This window comes from Rhinopithecus roxellana, chromosome 2 (genome assembly GCF_007565055.1).
Source record: "Rhinopithecus roxellana isolate Shanxi Qingling chromosome 2, ASM756505v1, whole genome shotgun sequence".
Lineage (NCBI taxonomy): Eukaryota > Metazoa > Chordata > Mammalia > Primates > Cercopithecidae > Rhinopithecus > Rhinopithecus roxellana.
The window spans coordinates 93,802,728-93,822,702 of NC_044550.1; the positions used below are offsets into that span (position 1 = coordinate 93,802,728).

Below are 19,975 nucleotides of genomic sequence, written 5' to 3' on the forward strand. Positions count from 1 at the left end.
TGACATTTCCCATTCAGGATTTTGGTATTTATCATTCTCTCTGCCTGTGTTGCCATTCTCTGAGCTTTTGCAAGGCCAACAATAAATGATTTTTCTGTCTTCCTTTAGGTCTGAGCTTAAAAGTGCCCTCTCTATCTAAAGCATCTCTACCCCCACATCCTTGCTACGCTTGGTAATCTCTATCACAGCACCCAGTTTAGGATCATTGAACACACAATGGCAGTGGTTAATGATCTAGGAATGTTTGCTCTAATTTCTAGTGGTGAGGGAGGGTGTTAAGTTCAGATTTCCAGTTTGGGCGGAAGAGTTGGCTCGTATAGTTAGCAGACTGGTAGAAAGCCCTATAGGTCCTTATAAGTTGGACATTTGGAAAGGGCTTTGTGTTTTGCTATCACCAAGCCTCTTAGATTGTAATATCTTGCTTTTAATGTTTATTAACCATGCAATTATCTGAATCCACTATTAGCTCTTAATAGAAAAATGCTGTTATATTTTTATTTGTCTATATCCAAGCCTTATTCTTGAGAAAAATCCCTCTAGATTACACTGTGATTTCTCTTAAACTTTTTTTAAAGCAGGTTTGAAAGTCCACATTGTTTATTTTCATTGGTTTCCCTCTGTTTGTGTATTTATTTCTTTGTACCATGTCATGAGTTAGTCAACGTAGGTTTGCTTTAAAATAATATATGTTCAGACCCTTGTAAAATCTTAAATCAAAAACTTATGTGTGTTTGGACGTTGCAAATACAAATATCAGTCTGTTAGGCAAAAAGTGTGGAAACCACAACCAAGGTTTGCGTCACTTGTTTAATATACAAAGTCTTTCACAGATAGTTATTTTCTTTTTCTTAATTTGCTTTAGTACACATGATTCACAAAACAGTAAATTGTTAATGCAAGAGAATTATGTAAAACCAAAATAGTACAAATGCCTAATTTCAAAAACTGCACACAGTTAAAATAATTTTTCCTTCTTTGTTTTAATGCAGTATCCAATTTCAAAATGGGCTTTCTTTAGATGTGGAGGAAACACTGCAGCCCAAAATAACAGTACTTCCTTTCAGCTGTGTTAATATGTAAAATAGCACCATTGGGCTGACTTAGGAAAGAAAAAAGGTTTTCATCTTTCTTAATTAAAGTATTATGTAACAATTATAATAATAATGATATTAGTAACTTTTAAGAGCTGTACTCTGTTCCAAAAGATTCATTTTCAAGGCAAGGAAGGGTAAACTATATGGGGCAGATGGAAGAATCTTCCCACCTCAGTCCCAGGGCCCTTATAATTTCCCTTAATGCTGTCATTGCTCTAATGAGCTAATTTTCCTGCCAAAGAATGGATGTTTTAAAGAGTACCCAAGGACCTTTTGTAAAACTAGATAAAATATAACTATGAGGTCGTCTCTCTGGGACTATAATCGTGTGTAGAAGCAGCGCAGAGTGAGATTGACTGCTGGGGTGTTTTGAAAGACTCCTTCAGTCTGTACCTATCTTCCTGCAGGTTACACATTGCTGTATCAGGTTGTTGGGCTCACTTTAGTTTAGATTGTGTTCATTTTTATTTTGGTTTTGTACTTAAGCTTGCCTTTTGGGCTTTACTTTGAAAAAATTTGGAATTTCTTTCTTTTAGAATGTAATCTTTGCTCCGGTACGATAAGAGTGATAGTTCTTTAAAAAACTAACAGCATCAGTGTCTGGTTTATGGTATTGATAATACTGAAGATTCATGATTATAAAGAGCCAAGGTTTTTAACACAACTGTACTTTCATTCTTGAATTTTAGTCCTTTTTTTTCAGTTCCATTTTATTTCTTCCATGAGCAGGTAAACATGCCTCAAAATTGGCATTCTGTAGAGCAGTTTTTCTTTTTGAAGGGTATAATCAGTCTACAAAAAAGCACTGCCACGAAGCTAAATCGTTTTATTGTTTGAAAGGGCAAATGTTCCATTGCCACACAGAATGTAAAAATAAAATAATCAACATTAGATTTTAAATGTAGGTAGTTATTTCAGATGTTTGAACCATAAACAACCATTGCTAAAAAGCTTCTTAAAATCTTGAAATTCAGAACTTCAGGGTTTCAAAAAGTCAGAAGAGCAAAATCAAGTGTTGACTTTTAACCTGCCAAGAAGCTATATTATTTTCTCATTTCAACAATGTCCAAGCCCATAAAAGTTAATTTCAAGAATTTAGATATAGTTTTAAAATCCCATGTCCTCTTTTACTATTAATACAATAATGCTTATCTTTGCTTTTCATTCTAGAAATGTTTTCTTAGTGTTAAATGTAGCCCTTAATACAGGAGGCTTTATTTTAGCCAATCATCCTCCACTGTGAAATCAACCCTGCAACCTATCTTGTTTAGGTTCGTACAGAATTTAAACAATATTTTCCATATTAATTAAGGTAAATGACTATTTTACTTTCAGAGCAAACGAAAAGAGAAATCAACATTTCTTTGTTTGCTGATGTCTAGATGTTTTTTCCCCGGGAATATCTGTAAACAGCATGTTGCCATTACTAACCCACAGGGTAAATGGATTAGTAAGAAGCTTGGGACAATTAACAGGAAAATTGCATTAAGGTTAATCCCTTGGATGTGGTGCCATGGTTAAATCACCCACAGATTTGTTATTCATAAATGTATTTATCTTAAATATTTAAAATGGGAATTTAAGAGGAATTTAATATACAGTTTAATTTGTTTAAGGTCCACGTTTTTTAAAACATTACTTATATCCTTATTTATACAGAATTTTTGGTTAAGTTACCTCGACTTTGTTTTCCTTATGCTTATAACAAGTTTTAAGAAAGATGAGTTTTAAACCTTGTGTTTCCTGACTGAATACCTTAATGTTTTCCCCGCTTATATACATGAATACACACACGCCATACACACACACAAAATTGACATTGTTTACCTTTTGTTTATTTCTAGGAATCAAGACTATTTGGACTCAGTGTCAGCCACTACTAGTATTCATACCATCTTTCTCCTCATTTAAAGGTTTTTTTTTTTTTTTTTTTTTTTTCCTTTTTCCTATGATCTGTGAAGAACAAGCACACTGATAATTACAAAGTGCATCCATGTGATACCCAGATTTGTGCAATGTGATACTCATGCTTTGGTTCTTATGGCCATCATTGCCTTTTCATGTTAATAAATAATGACAGCTAACATAATATGACACCTTTTTTAATGTAGGACATCTTTCTTTGACAGGCTACTATATCTATAATCATTAACTCACTGTAATGCCATTCACACATCAGTTTTACATGAATATGCAAAGAACACAATAATCAACCGTCAAACCTAAACAATTAATTACTTATCACAGAATCTGTTGACTATTTTTGCTTTCTAACTGAGCTTTTATAAGTAAGGTCTAGATTCTTAGTCATAATTACTCATCTGTCAAGTTGACACCTCATATGGATGAAATAAGCCTTACACATTTGATTAAATAACAAAAATAGGTAATTTTATTCCCCTATCGTAAGTACTTCATAGTAACAAACAAATTAATTTCACAACTTTGCTACAGGCAGATTATTTTATCTTTCTATATTTTGGATTTTTACCCTTTAGAGATGTGAACTTCATCTGACTTTAAAATGAGGATACTTAATTTAATTTAGTGCTTTTAAAAATCATAACTTTTATGAGACTTTGAAATAAAAGAATGAATGAAACTTTTTTGAAATATTCAACTGTTAAATAAAGCAGAAGCTTAGTCTCTAATTTTACGGCTGTGCTATCCAACATAGTTAATTCAAGTTGAAGTGTGCTTTTAAATTACAAACTGGATTTTGAAAACTTGGTTCAAGAAACAGATGTAAACTATCTTAATTTTTTATATTGATGACATGTTGAAATAACATATAGTGTTAAATTTTTTAAAAATCAAAATTCACTTTAACATTTATTTTTACTTTTTAAAATGGGGCTACTAGGAAATTAAAAATTCACATATGTGGCCTGCATTTGTGGTTATTGTGTTTCTATTGGACAGCACTGTATTAGAGGAATCAGAAAAAAATATAAGACCTGATAACTGAGTTCTGTGGGTATTTAACAGAGGTAATTATATCTGAACATTTTCCGAAAATCTTTTGTTCATGACTTAGACATAATTCCAAATATCAATGTCTTCAAGTGTATATTGCATCTATTTAAAAAACATGCATCTGTCAAAATAACCAGACTCCGCTATAAACCATAAAAATCTGTTAGCTGTCAAAACATATCAAATACGCATCCTCCAAGTTCGCTTCCAGTGTGACTTAGGGATAATGCAGACAATTTCAGGCTTAAAACCAAATATGTTTGTTATTTCCAGATGAGACAGTTAACATTACAAGGCCCTAGAAGTAATACACATTGCAATTCAAGTCTGTATTCTTGAACTTTTCCCCTGTTACTTTGAAGAGTATCATGGGTCCATTTAATCTTTGATTACTGCCTAAAAGCATTCATTGCCCCAGTAGTTCTTAACTGTCTTAGAAATCATTCTCTGGCAAACTTCACATTTCCATATCATACTTCACGCTATACTTCATGGGATCCTGGGCATTTGGTGTGTTTTTCTCCTTTCCTCTTTGAACAAAGTCAGGAAAAATGTGTCAGTAGGAGAAAGGAGGAGCTGAAGGGAGTAAATAATTCAAGATCACTTCTGTCATTTGTAGTGGCTGAGGGCTAGAAAGATATTCGTCGGTGAAGGAACTCCCAACAGGTTCCATCAAACTGATACAACTTCGGGGGGGCCACCCTCTGCAGATGGCAGTGAATTTGTACCTGTTTGTGATACAGGCACTACCACAGCATCCTTGATGTCTGTGTTTACATTGCATGAGAAGTTCTTCTCCAGTTTTTTGGCAGTGTCTGGGCAATTTTGTACAAAGATCACACGGTTGTAGGCCTTCAGCCTGCGCCACAACTGAACGTAGACTTTACACTGGACGTACATGAAGACAAGACCTCCTGTGAAGCCAATGGCTACCACAACCAGTTTTGTCCAAAATGGCCATTCAAGGACACCTTTGAAATAAAAAAGAGAGAATGTTATCACCAAGTTGTCCTCAGTGGATTTGGTCATTTTTTTTCTATGCCCCTTCAAAAGCCCATGCCTGCCTGCTAGATTATGTTAACAAGGAATATATTGTGAATAACTAGAAAGAATTATAACGTGAATTGGCTTAATTCCTTTTGAGTATCCTACATGTACTGTCAAAATTGTATATCAGGAAATTTTCTCACTGTCAAATCTCTTATTTCTCCTAGCATCAAGTACCTATCATAATTATGAGATAATATGTTAGATTTTGGATATTTGGACACTGACATTTATTCCTTAAAGCTAAACCTTTAAGGAAGGCTGGTGAACATAATGGAAGAATCAGAGTTTAAAATCCTTTTAAGAAGATGAGGGATGGGTACATGCATGGGTTTGTATGTATAGGTCTTTCAACCCTCATTTCTTTTAAAATTTAAAAGGAAGGAATGGAAGAAGGGAGATGGGGAGGAGTGAAAGGAAGAGGAAAGAAGAAGCTGCCATATCTCACCAGAGAGAGAATTCCTCAGTACAAACGTGCAAAATATTTAGGATTTTAGCCATTTGTTTCATAAATCATATTTTGTCATTGAGAACCATCACACTTTTATAGATGTCTATATTTTCTCTTAATTTCCATCATCATTACTAGAAATAGGCTTTCTTTTGTAAATATACAGTTTTTAAAATTATTTTACAGGTGTTTCAGTGACTACAACAGTGAGTATTTAGGCAACACATAATTATGAATGTTAAATATATGAGGGTCAAGAGTGTTAAATATATGAGGGACAAGTGGTCCTCTTGCCCACATTACAATAGTGTGGGGGACAATAGCTGTCTTCCCGTAAGTGAAAAGTTGTGAAGGAGAAAAATATAGCTCAGTATGGCTCAATACGGAGCACTAGGAATGGATGGTAGAAATGTGTAAAAACCATGGTAATTGAAAGTCTGTGATTTGACTTTGGATTTTTATTTACTTATAACAGTGAATAGAGTTATAAGAAATATCGTATCTATATTTTGTAGTAGTGACATTGCTTTATGCTTCTGTAAGCAAAGCAGAAGTCATGCCCTGTTTCCGTCATGTGAAGCACCTTGTACCCTAAGATTAACCAAAAATAACAGGGTTACCTTGTCAATTTCTGGTCCCAAAATAATGAAACATTGAGTATTTCTTATATCCCCAGACCCCAACAAAGACCATTTTATTCCTGACTTTTATTTAGCTCATGTTGCAAGATCTTTGTGGATATGATCATCATGTGATAAGATTTTGTTTTTTCTCCATGAACAAATTAATGCAAACTTAGTAATCATGGTAATCTTCTTTATATTTTTCTTTAAATACCCGTTATGTTTTTCACTTGCTTATCCAGCTTTTCTGAAATCTGACTCTCTTGAACCTTTGCAAGTAAACTCTTTCTTTTCAAAATGCTTTGGCTCTGACTCTTCCTTTGAAATTTTTTGGGAAAAAAATGTTCTTTGATCTTAAAAGGGATTGTAAGAAAACATGAAAAGCCTCTCACTGTTGTTGATGTTTCATTAATTTGTTGCTCTCTTTTGCATTGTCAGTTTATTTATTTATTTGTTTATTTATTTATTTATTTATTTATTTATTTTTTGAGACGGAGTCTCGCTCTGTCGCCTGGGCTGGAGTGCAGTGGCCGGATCTCAGCTCACTGCAAGCTCCGCCTCCCGGGTTTACGCCATTCTCCTGCCTCAGCCTCCTGAGTAGCTGGGACTACAGGCGCCCGCCACCTCGCCCGGCTAGTTGTTTTGTATTTTTTAGTAGAGACGGGGTTTCACTGTGTTAGCCAGGATGGTCTCGATCTCCTGACCTCGTGATCCGCCCGTCTCGGCCTCCCAAAGTGCTGGGATTACAGGCTTGAGCCACCGCGCCCGGCCGGCATTGTCAGTTTAAAATAAATTTCTATGCCTCTTTGAGTAATCAAATCTGAACTTAGTTTTCCAGTAGATTAAATATATGCAATCAAATGTATTAGAACCTTTACCGGTAGCAAAGGTAATTTTTTTCTAACTCCTCATATGCAAGGACTTCTTTATGACTTGAATAATTCATAGTAGTCATCATCTTGAATATTTACTTAATCCTAATGGAAATAATACTTCAAAATATCATTGGCCAAAGCTCACACAGGAGAAATAAGAGATCATTACAGTGGCAGGTGTAATTAATAGTCAGATAATCTAAATATCCCTAGATCTATTAAAGAAATTAAATCAACAATAATCTTTCAGAGCAGAAAGTACCAAGCTCAGATGATTTTACTAGTGGATTCTACCAAACATTTAAAGAAGAAACGACATCAATGTTCTATAGTCTTTTCCAGAAAATAGAAGAGATAATACTTCCTAACTAATCAGGTGAGACCAACATTACCCAATACTAAATTCAGCAAAGACAATTACTATGAAGAAAAGTTATAGGCCAGTATCTCTCATGAACAGATACAAAAATTCTCAACAAAATGTTAGCAAATTGAATTTAACAATGTATAAAAACAATTATACACTACAGCCAATAGAGATTTATTCTAGGTATGCAAAGTTGGTTCGACATTCAGAAATCAATGTAAACACATCAATTAGCTAAAGAAAAATGTGACTATATCAATAAATGCAGAAAACACATTTGACAAAATCCAACACTCAATCATGATAAAAACTAGGAATGGAATGGAATTTCCTTAATGGGATAAAGAACATAGAAAACCTATAGCTGACATCATAATGGTGAGAAACTAGATGCTTTTCCCCTAAGATCAGGAACAAGACAAGGATATTCCTTCTTACCATGCCTATTCAGCATCGCACTGGAAGTCCTAGCTAATGCAATAAAACAAGAATAATAAAAGATGATTGGGAGAGAATGAACAAAACTATCTGTTCACAAATGATATGATTGTCTATGTATAAAATCTCAAAGAAGTGATAAAGTTTTTTTAAATAGGTGATTATGACAACATTGCAAACAAAGTTTTACAAAAAGTCAATTGCTTTCCTATATATAGCAACAAACAACCAGAATTTGAAATTAAAAACAGCTAATTTACATTTGTGCTAACAGAACAAAAACAACAATGACAACAACAAAAACCTTAGGTGTAAACCTAACAATATATGTACAAGATTTATGTGAGGAAAACTATAAAGCTGTGATGAAGGAAATAAAAGAATATCTGAATGAAATAAGATGTTCCACATTCATGGGTAGGGAGACTTAATATTATTAAGATAACTATTCTTCCCAATTTGATCTACAGATTCAATACTATCCCATTCAAAATTCCAGCAAGTTATTTTATGGATATTGACAAACTGATTCTAAAGTGTATATGGAGAGCAAAAGACCAGAATAGCCAACACAATGTCGAAGTGGAAGAACAGGGTTTTTGAAAACTGACACTATCCTTGATTACTACCACTATGGTGATCAAGACAGTGTGGTATCAATGAAAGAATAAAGAAATAAATCAGTGGAACAGAATAGCCCAGAAATAGACCGATACAAATATATGAAGCTGATCTTTAGCAAAGGAGCAAAGGCAATTCAATGGAGAAGGGATAGTCTTTTTAACAATTGGGTGCTGGTATAACTAAATATCTGCATGCAAATAAATGAGTCTGTAAACAGACCTTACATTTTTCACAAAAATTAACTCAAAATGGATTATAGACCTAAATGTAAATTGTGAAACTATACAACTTCTAAAAGATAAGAAAATTTAGGTGACCAAAGTATGATCTATGAAAAGAAAAATTGATCAATTGGACTTTATTAAAACTAAAACCTTTTGCTCTGAGGAAGTCACTGTTAAGAGAATGAAGAGACAAGCCACAGGAAAAAATATTTGCAAAACACATTCTGAAAAAAGGATTTGTATCCAAAATATACAAATAACTGTTACCATTCAATAAGAAAATAATTACAAAATGAGCAAAAGATCTGAAGAGATATGTCATCAATGAAGATAAACAGATGGTAAGATTATCGATATATGCGATTAGAGAATTGCAAATTAAAACGATATCATTATACAGCTATTAGAATGGCTAAAGTTTAAAAACAGAACACTGAAAACAATGTTGGAAAGGATGTGGAATGACAAGCAGGAATTCTCATTCATTGCTGATAGGCATGCAAAATGGTACAGTCACTTTGGAAGATGGTCTGGCCGTTTTTTACAATGGTAACCACAAGCTTTTCAAATGATAAAACATTATACTTATTCAAATGAACAAAAATTTATGTCCACACAAAAACCTGCACACAAATGTTTGTAGCAGCTTTATACATATTTGTTCAAAGCTGGATAAAGCAAGTTGTCTTTCAATCTGTGAATGAATAAACTGTGACACATCCATACAATGGAGTATTACTTAGTGATTCAAAAGAAATGAGCTATCAAGCTACAAAAGGACACAAAGGAACCTTAAATGCATACTGCTAAATGAAAGAGGTCAGTCTGCAAAAGCTACATACTGTGTGATACCAACTATATGACATTCTAGAAAAGGCAAAACTGGAGATAGCAGAATCGGTGTTTGCCAACAGTTTAGGGGCAGAAAGGAAAGGATGAATAGGTGGAACACAGGGACTTTTTAAGGCAGGGACACCATTCTGTATGATTCTGTAATGGTGGACACAGGACATTATGCGTTTGTCAAAACTCATAGGACTGTGCAACAAAAGAGTGAACCCCAGTGTAACTATGGACTTTAATAATAATGTATGAATATTGGCTCCTCACTGTTAACAAATGTACCATGTTGAGGCAAGATGTTAATAACAGGAGAAACCTTGTGTATGTGCAGGGTGGTATATGGGAACTCTCTCTTTACCTTCTTTGTACTTTTTCTGTAAACCTAAATCTGCTCTAAAAATAGTATTTTATATGTAATATATTTATATATATATTTATATATATTAGCTCCTTACTTGAGATTAGTTATTAGCTCCTTACTTGAGATTAGTTCCATGAATTCATCTCTGTGTCTAGGTCAGATGATAGGATTTCTTCGAGTAAGAGATGGGTTTGTGAGCATTTAAATATTTGGAAATTGGTAATGTATGCATAATATATTTATGGAAACTTTATTGCACAAAAACACTCCATTTCTTTTTAACCATGCCCAAGGGAGTTTATTGTGCCTAAAATTTGCTGCAGCCCTGCTCAATAAATGCTCATGACCTATACCTCTATTTATTTTATCGTCATCCTCAGCTTCCTGGTTTCTCTCATCCAGTGCCTTTCTTAGCACACTTTTTCCAAAGTCCTTTCTAGGTAGCTGTTTTCCAAACACTGCATGCCCTAATACAGGTTCAAGCTTTAGCACATGCTATTTCCTCTGTCTAGAGTGCCGCTCTCTTTACAATAAACTTCTAGTAATCTTTCAGAACCCACTCCAGGGAGAAAAGGGTGCAGTCTGTCATGAGGTTGGCAAATACAGCATTCGTGCCCTAATTACTGCCAACACTCTTTCCTGCTAATCCCTATGATAGATTTACGGTTCCTAACACCACAATCTAGGTCAACTTCTGGAGTTGGCATGAGAAAAAATCTTTTTGCCATCTGGCCGAGAGGAAGAAGATGCTTTTTTACAATATTGCAAATTCCCTACATCATAGTCCAGGAGAAACCTTATTAATGTTAACTAATTAAATACTGTTGTTTGGAGTAAAATAGAGTAACTCTGAACTTAGTAAAACTAGGAGAAAGACTGATGGTTTCATGTCTCTCCCTACCCTAGTCACTATTTAAAAAAATTAATTAGTGTACCATGGAGTTAAAGTCTTTGAAGGAGCAGATTCAATTATCAATACTTAAGAGAAGATGCTAAAAGATGTTAGAAAACAAGTCATCAAGAAAACAGACTTTTGATTTTAGAAACTTTAGAGTACAAAAATGGACTATACCAGGCATTTATCATTAATCAGTGTCTGTTAGTCATATACAAATGTTTCCATGGTCCCTTTCTCCTATAGATTTCTTTGATCTTAAGGATAGGAATTTTAAAAATAAAACTATGCTACCTGGATTTGATTTATTTATACAGATGTATTTGCAACCAACACGTGTTCGATAACTGTTGTTATCTAGTGATAATAGTGGTTTTTGTATCATGTATTACAATACTCTCCAGAAACATGTTCATTTTAGGATAAAAAATACAGAAATAATTACATAAAATTATGAGATGAATTGCTTTATACTTATTATAAATTTCCCAAGTAACTTATAGACAATCAAATATAATACTTTAAGGTGGTAACAATAATTTTTGACCATTAGTGCAACTTTTAAAAAATGTTGTTTTACTTTGGCGGCACTAGTTCCTCATCTAAAAATTTCACAGTGTTGTTCATAATGAAACATATATTCCATACTTTTAACATATTCTATGTATTCCTACATATATTATTCATTTTTGGAAAAAAATTGAGGGGCAGTATATAAAAGAATCATTTTTCTTATAAAAAGTTTTTAAAGAAAATATCAGGCTGATAGAATAAAAATTGTTTTATTCTTGATTTTTCTGGTGTTCCAGCAAAATAACTGAACTAAAAATTCAGAGTTCAAAGACCTTTAAAGACCATCTATTTCGATTCTCCCTTCTTCTCCCCGTTTTGCTATTTCATGCCAAAGGTGAGATGATTACTCAATGATCTTGACCTAGTAATATCTGATAGTGTTGAAATTTGATTTGTGTATTGCATGGAAATAGCAGTTAACTTGCTATTTTTGTTTAAAAATACTCCAAGGCAAAGTCTTTGTAAGTGAGTTGAGGAGTTCTGAAGAATAATCAGGAATATGTGATGATTCTAATAGTCCCAGATAAGTGGCAGCACATATTTATACACGGCTGGACTCCTGTGCCCATTTTTCCTGTATGCTAAGTAAAACAGCAGTATCGAATGGTAGTCAGAAATAAAAAGAGCTAAACTATTCTCTATACAGAGAGTCCATGCATTTGAAATATAGAATTTGAAAAAATATATAGCTTTTTTTTTCTTCAGTTCCTGCTTAGCTGTCTTCATCTATGGAAGGAGAACAATCATCTGAAACACTGACTCAGTGTAGACCATAGGTTCACCACTGGGGACAGTTTTGTTCTCTGGGGGACTTTTAGCAGTGTCTGGAGACATCGTTGATCATTGTACCTGGAGTTAGGTGCTGCTGACTTTTATTAGAGGTCAGGGATGCTGCTAGACATCCTACAGTGCACAGGACAACACCTTCCAACAAAGAATTATTCAGTCCATAATGTCCATAGTGCTGAGGTTGAGAATCCCTGCTGTGGAAGACAATAACTTACGTCTCTTTATTGGGAAATTTGCAGAAAGGATTTGGAATATGAATGAGATATCTTGCAGTTCTCCAAATTCAAAAAGGATTTTTGCTGTAAGCTATTATATCAAGCAGTAGTTTCAATGTGTTTAGAAAGCTTTAACCACAGACAGGCTGGAGATGAAATGTGCTATATTTCCCATTTTTAGGGAAATTCTCATGGACTGCATCCAGCTTTCTCCTCTGCTTAACCAAACTAGCAGCTGTTCCTCATACATGCCTGGAGGTTTTCCATTTCTGAGCCTTTGTCTACGATCTTCTTTCTTTCTGTGTTTTGCTTCCCTACTTCTCTGTGTCTACCTGTCCCACAAAACCCATCTTAGAGGTCATTTCCAGCTGGAAATAAATTTTCCCACTGTTCCAATTCCATGTTATTTCTCTATGTGCAGTATGAGCTCACTTTCTAACATAAGCATTTTTACTTTGTCATGCTATAATCTTGACGAGCACAGAATTTGTCTGAGCTGGACTTTGTTTTCCATAGTTCCTTGCTCAGTAGATATTTCAAGGATGAATGAAAGCTCTTACAACCCCTCTTCACTGTCAGTAAAGCTATGCTTTAGATGGTGGACAATCTAAAGTAAAGTCCACTCATGTTTCACCTCTCTTTCCAGAAACAGTGACCAAAGCCCATAATATACCTGGGAATCTGGGCCAGGGGGAAACAGTTGCCGTTTTCTCTGCCCTTTTTGGGAGACTCAGCCTGATCCCTCCACTTTCCTTCACAAAGTATCTCTGAATCAGTTTCCCCTGCCCACGCCATCCTTTAATATGTTCCTGGGAAGTCAAATCTCCCACAAAACCCCTCCATTAAGTTTAGAGTGCAGAGCACCCCAACCCCCACATACAAAAGCCATTTTGAGTACAAACTCACTGTCCAAATGACCATCTCTAACAGACAGCCTGCTCTTCCTCTTGCCTTCAACTAAGTGGACACAATTTTTGTCTTCTATGAAATAAATTGCTGTTGAGTGGTTATGAGGATTGTATCTTGGAAAACTCACTTTAAGGACATCTTGAGAGGAGATGCTAAAATGGGGTTAAATGGATTTTTCAAGAATGTTTTCATCAGGAAATGTACTTGCCTCCTTTTATTGAGACACAGCCAATTGTCTTCTTACATTCTGTTAGACTAATCAGTTTCTATGCTGTTGTTAGCAAAGACAAAAGAATGTACACCACAAAAAAGGACAATGGCAGAGACAGGAAGGCACTAAATCTTTTCCCTGGGCATCCTATGTGCAATTCAAGGTATCTTTCTTCTCAGTCATATATAAAGCTGTATCCTGCACTTCAAAATGCCAGGAGCACAAAGTTGTTTCTATTTGCCGATTTTGCAAAGGAATTTGGAAAATCTAACTTAGGCAATTCAAGCATCTGCTCATTTCTCTCAGGCCCAAGAACCCATCTCTACTGCTGTCTTTGTGTCTGGAATCCTTCTGCAGGAGTTTCTGTAGGTTTAGTAATAAACTCTCTGCCCATCTTTACCTCTCAAGCATTAAGGGGAAACATTTCTTGGAAATTCTTGGACAGCAATTAAAAGAGCAGGCATTCTCTCTACCACCATTTTCTGAGGAAATTTTAGAAAGTACTCTAGTCTCTCATATTAACTTTGATTCATTCACATTCGATATTATCATGTTAATCCCACAAGGATGAGCAATAAGTTCTCAGTCTCAATATTGTTGTTGATTTAATGATTATTAAAGTAAATTCTTCCAGGTCTCCTTTTTACAGTTGCATATATGTGATCTGGTACTTGCAGGCTGCAGCATCCTCCAGGCCATTCCAAAATAATCAACATGTGAATAGGTTTTCCAGGAAAGGCTTAAGATAGTTTGTAGTCTTGCCCTTCAGTGTGATATTGAAAAGTTCACAAATTAGAGTTAAAGGGATCAAAATGCTGCAGCCTTAAAGTCCAGTGCCACCAGACCCAGAAATTTCAGTCCACAGTTTGTAGGGAAATTTATATTTGAAGAGTGAGTGAAAACACTTTAGACAAAGAAAAGCAGATGGACTTTACAACTCAGTCTAGACTCTTGGGAGTCTGACTCTGGACAAGATTATTTTTAGCAAGGCAGAGAGGGATACTGGGATCTCCAGGTTAAAAGTAACAGTATGTAAAAAACTTGAATGAAAAGGCAAAAATAAATAAAAAAGTAAAATTTATAATTTTTTTTCACACACACACAAAAATCCCCCACATCTTCTTAATCCTGTACTCTATTGGAGTCGGGTCAGGAGACATGGATTGGGTTATCCAAGAGCATTTCCCCACCAGGAACCTGAGCATTAAGCATTAGTTATAAACAGGACCTGTGCAACAGACTGGCTTTTTCATCTCTTTCCTGGCTAAGGAATAGCCAAATCCCCAAATGATTCAGACTTCTGGTTAATTTCTTTGCAGCCCATGCCCTAAGAGGATTTCCCTTATTATGGTTAATGACTTCTCAAGAGCGGTTTTCCTGTGCAAAATCTCCAACTGTTTTTGAGGGTTATGGATTTTATTCCAAAGAATCCTATTCCTAAGAATCTGCTTCAGTCTTTACATCTTTATCCACCTAAACTCAGATAGCTGTTTCATTTCCTTGAGGTATTAGGCCTGCTCTGTTATTTTCTTTGGTCTCGATTTCTTTATCTTTGATAGCTTGTTTCAATAATAGCCCCTGATTGGCTCATGCCTCCCTCTAATCCTGTCCTGGGGTATCCCATCCCCTATTGATGCTGGTCTTGGTTATATGAACTGCTTTAGCCAATAGGACAATAGGAAACCCAACTCAATCAGAAACTTTAAATGTGTTTGCAGATGGTGGTTTCACGCTCTCCTGATGCTTTCTTTGTTGAGACAGTCTCACTTTGTCGCCCAAGCTGGAGTGCACTGGTGCGATCTCAGCTCACTGCAAACTTTGCCTCCTGGGTTCAAGAGATTTCCTGGCCTCAGCCTCCTGAGTAGCTGGGACTACAGGTGTGCACCACCATGCCCAGCTAAGTTTTGTATTTTTAGTAGAGGCAGGGTTTCACCATGTTGGCCAGGCTTTTCTTGAACTCCTGATCTTAAGCGATCTGCCCGCCTCGACCTCCCAGAGTGCTGGGATTACAGGTTTCAACCAACAAACCCAGCCTGGGATGGTTTGTTATATAGCTAAAGCCAACTGATACATTACTTAAAATTGGAGGTAATAGTATCTACCAATTTCATAGGGCTGTTAGTGTGGATTAAACAAATTAACAGTGCCTGACACATAGAAGGTGTAAATGTAAGTTTTCGTTATTGTTATTATCTGTGTGATTTGAAGGCTACACACCTTCGGCTGATTCAGCTGTAGGTTAAGAGCGGAACTTTCACAGGTGTCTACCAGTAAGATCTTTCTAACTTCACTGTGTTGTGAGTTTAGGGTGTCCCAGCTTGACTCAAGGTAAGCTTCCCTCCAGAATCACAGAGGGAGGAAGTCTAGTTAGTTGTCAGCCAGGCCACTGGCGTTTAGTAATAGTGTGTCTCTGGGCGTCTCTTGCAGTTACAATTCCCTTCGTCAGGAGAAATGCTTAGAAATCCCATCAAAAAAATAAACTAAAACATCCTTAAATGCTTAAGGAGCAATTATGTATACTGCATTTGTTAGGAAATATTTCTGCCAACCTTTCAGACCACAGTGACAATGGCTTATCAGCAGGGTTTTATCTACCAGACCCTTTTAGACTCATTTACTTTCCAGAAATACTGTTTCTCTGAAAATATATTTCCTTTGGTAATAGAATGGGGTTCCCATTCCTCTCCCCTGAAGGCACAGGAGCATACCTGTAACATCTCACTTTTCTATTTTCTCTTTAAGTCAAATTGGGTAAAGCAGAAGCTCCCGGGTGGGCATTCATAATACAGCTGGAGATCAGGCAAATTGCTTATTTCCTCATCTATAAACAGTGATCTCTAAGGTCTCTTCCAGCTTTGAAATTTGATTTCTCAGAGTATTCTGCATATGTTATATAGGAGATCATGTGAGTGGAGACACCTGGAGAAAGTCTAAAAGCTTTTTTTAAATCACCAAGCAGCAGAAGAGAACCTGGTTCACTTAACAGCGACAGTGGCAGTGTGTGTTTACAGAAAGCATCTCACCATAAGTTGGAATATTTTGGCTGGGTGCTTAGGGTATGCAGAACTACAAAGTGTGTGTATAAGGAAGGGTGTGTGTGAGTGGCTGTTGGGGCCTTGGGAGTTGCAGGGGGGATGGTTTTCTTCTTTACTTTTATCCCAGTTGCTTCTCTCCAGTTGGGTAGATTATTAAACAACAACAACAAAATTGTTTCCCATATTTATAACCTTTTTCTTAACTTGTTTTAATGACAATATTCACCGTGAGTAATTATGTATCATATATATACATTATTCATATAGACACGTTTCAATCTGTTTGATGCAAGGTAAAGTTCATGTTGTCTGAATAATAAATCATAGAAAGAACTTTTAGCAGCTACTCACTCCAACCTTGGTAGTTTTGCAAATGAAAAAAACTGAGCTTCAGAGTGATTAATCATTTTTCTGAAGATAACTAGGCTGGGCACGGTGGCTCATGCCTGTAATCCCAGCACTTTGGGAGGCTGAGGTGGGCAGATCGCTTGAGCCCAGGTGTTCAGGACCAGCCTGGGCAACATGATGAAACCTTGTCTCTACAAAAAATACAAAAAATTAGCTGGGCGCAGTGATGCTCACCTGGAGTCCCAGCAACTTGGGAGGCTAAGGCAGGGGAATCGCTTGAGCCCAGGGAGGGGGACTGAGGGGAGGATGTTATAGTGAGCCAAGATCGCACCACTGCACTCCAGCCTGGGTAGGAGGAGTGAAATCCTGTCTCAAAGGAAAAATAAATAAATAAATAACTAGTCAATGACCAAGGGAGAGCTAGAACCCTGGCCTTCTGACAACTAACTCAAGCCAGTGTCTATTCTTTTTGGGTTGTTCTCATCTGCTGGAGTCAGTCACAGCCAGTGAACATTTTTTGAGCCTCTGCTAACACCAAGTATTTTCTAAATAACGAGGCAAGGCCTCTGCCCTGGAGGAACTTGGAGGCCTGGGAGTGAGTCAGCCATGAAAACAAAGTCAATTTGTTACGCTAGTCCCTTATGCATACATTGAAACACTTCTGGGGCAACTTTACTATCTACAACTAGAGTCTCTTTAATATTGTAAATTGTTGTAGCTGTTTTTAGTTTGTATTTTTGTTGTTTATACATGGATAATATACTGAAGAATTCTTCTAGACTATGTAAAGATAAGGCAAGAATAACAACTGTTGCCCAAATTAAACTTAGTGATAGGCTTATTTAGGGTGTTAAAGCTCCCAGTACCACATATTTGCTTTTTTTTTTTTTTTCCTGTCATCACAGGGGAAAGAGAGGTGAGGGCTCTCTGTGGCATCATGCCTATTTAATCTAAAAGAACAACCATTTACAGACATATGAGGAATTTTTTTTCTTTCCAGGATCGTCATTACAGTTCAAAAGATTTTGCTGTTTTATATTCAACCTCAATTCTGGCTGAAAAAGGACAATTTGTTTCTTTTCAAATATTGTAAATGTTTTTCAAGATGGATTTAAAATATGTTGACTTCTTTTAAATTATGCAGTTTTTCCCTACAACTTCATAAGTAAATTCAGGATCAGCACTCACAGTCCCAATGCCACAGGAAGATTAAAGAAATAACAATTTATACAGATGCCCACACTCCCCTTCAATATGCATGTTGGAAAGCAGGTTTAAATATAATTTGACAGGACATAGGCATGGGCAAGGACTTCATGTCTAAAACACCAAAAGCAACGGCAACAAAAGCCAAAATTGACAAATGGGATCTAATTAAACTAAAGAGCTTCTGCACAGTAAGAGAAACTACCATCAGAGTGAACAGGCAACCTACAGAATGGGAGAAAATTTTTGCAATCTACTCATCTGACAAAGGGCTAATATCCAGAACCTACAAAGAACTCAAACAAATTTACAAGAAAAAAACAACCCCATCAAAAAGTGGGCAAAGGATATGAACAGACACTTCTCAAAAGAAGACATTCATACAGGCAACAGACATATGAAAAAATGCTCATCATCACTGGCCATCAGAGAAATGCAAATCAAAACCACAATGAGATACCATCTCACACCAGTTAGAATGGCAAGCATTAAAAAGTCAGGAAACAACAGGTGCTGGAGAGGATGCGGAGAAATAGGAACACTTTTACGCTGTTGGTGGGACTGTAAACTAGTTCAACCATTGTGGAAAACAGTGTGGCAATTCCTCAAGGATCTAGAACTAGAAATACCATTTGACCCAGCCATCCCATTACTGGATATATACCCAAAGGATTATAAATAATGCTGCTATAAAGACACATGCACACGTATGTTTATTGCGGCACTATTCACAATAGCAAAGACTTGAAATCAACCCAAATGTCCATCAGTGACAGACTGGATTAAGAAAATGTGGCACATATACACCATGGAATACTATGCAGCCATAAAAAGGGATGAGTTTGTGTCCTTTGTAGGGACATGGATGCAGCTGGAAACCATCATTCTCAGCAAACTATCACAAGAACAGAAAATCAAACACCACATGTTCTCACTCATAGGTGGGAATTGAACAATGAGATCACTTGGACACAGGAAGAGGAACATCACACACCAGGGCCTATTGTGGGGAGGGGGGAGTGGGGACAGATAGCATTAGGAGATATACCTAATGTAAATGATGAGTTAATGGGTGCAGCACACCAACATGGCACATATATACACATGTAACAAACCTGCATGTTGTGCACATGTACCCTAGAACTTCAAGTATAATAAAACAAACAATAAATAAATAAATATAATTTAAACATAAATACAAATGATTCCCTTTATGAAAGTCACTATGGTTTCCATTTGAAATTACCCAAGTTTTAGAGCTGTCCCGCTGGCAAGCGGCTCTACAGGAATTACCACGGACACTGCTGCTTGATAAATATCTTGCTTTCTATTTTGCTTTGGCTCTAAATGCCAAATACAGAAATCATGTCATTTTCAGTTTCCTTTAAGAAATGGACCCTTGATTGTCATTAACAGTCCACTGGAGGTTACCGTCTGGAATCCTGCACCCACCCACAAGTGAGAAAGAAAAAATATTTTGAAAACAATTCTAAAAGAAAAATAAGAGGTGGAAAAGCTTATGTACCAGACATTCACACTTCATCATTCCTAGTACAACGGTGACTGGACTACTTGCCTGGTCCCAGACACAGTGTTCAGCACTGGGGAGATGAAGTGGTGAGCCCCCACCTGTTCTGAGCAGGTGAAGGAAGACAGACAATTAAATGAGCAATTGCAATGGCATGTGGTTAAGTCTCACTGTCAGGCAGAGCTTCCCTAGCTGCATGATAGAACCATCGAAGGGGTGACTAAGTATAAACCTCTGGGGATAAAGTCCAGCTTTGCAGCATTACAAACATGACACAGGTAATCTACCATGCAGTAAATGTGGAGAAGCCCTGGGGAGGGTAAATGCAGGATGCTATGTGACC

General features: G+C 36.3%; 1 protein-coding gene across 3 annotated transcripts in view; it reads right to left on the reverse strand.

Annotated features, from left to right (window-relative positions):
• Positions 1-789: 789 nt before the first annotated feature.
• MARCHF1 (membrane associated ring-CH-type finger 1) overlaps positions 790-19,975 on the reverse strand; it is an 841,275-nt gene continuing 822,089 nt past the window's right edge. For all 3 annotated transcript variants that reach the window (XM_010375941.2, XM_030917968.1, XM_030917961.1), the window contains one exon: positions 790-5,041. In XM_010375941.2, the coding sequence (XP_010374243.1) occupies positions 4,743-5,041 (299 nt within the window). In that variant the 3' untranslated portion in view covers positions 790-4,742. The remainder of the gene's footprint in view (positions 5,042-19,975) is intronic.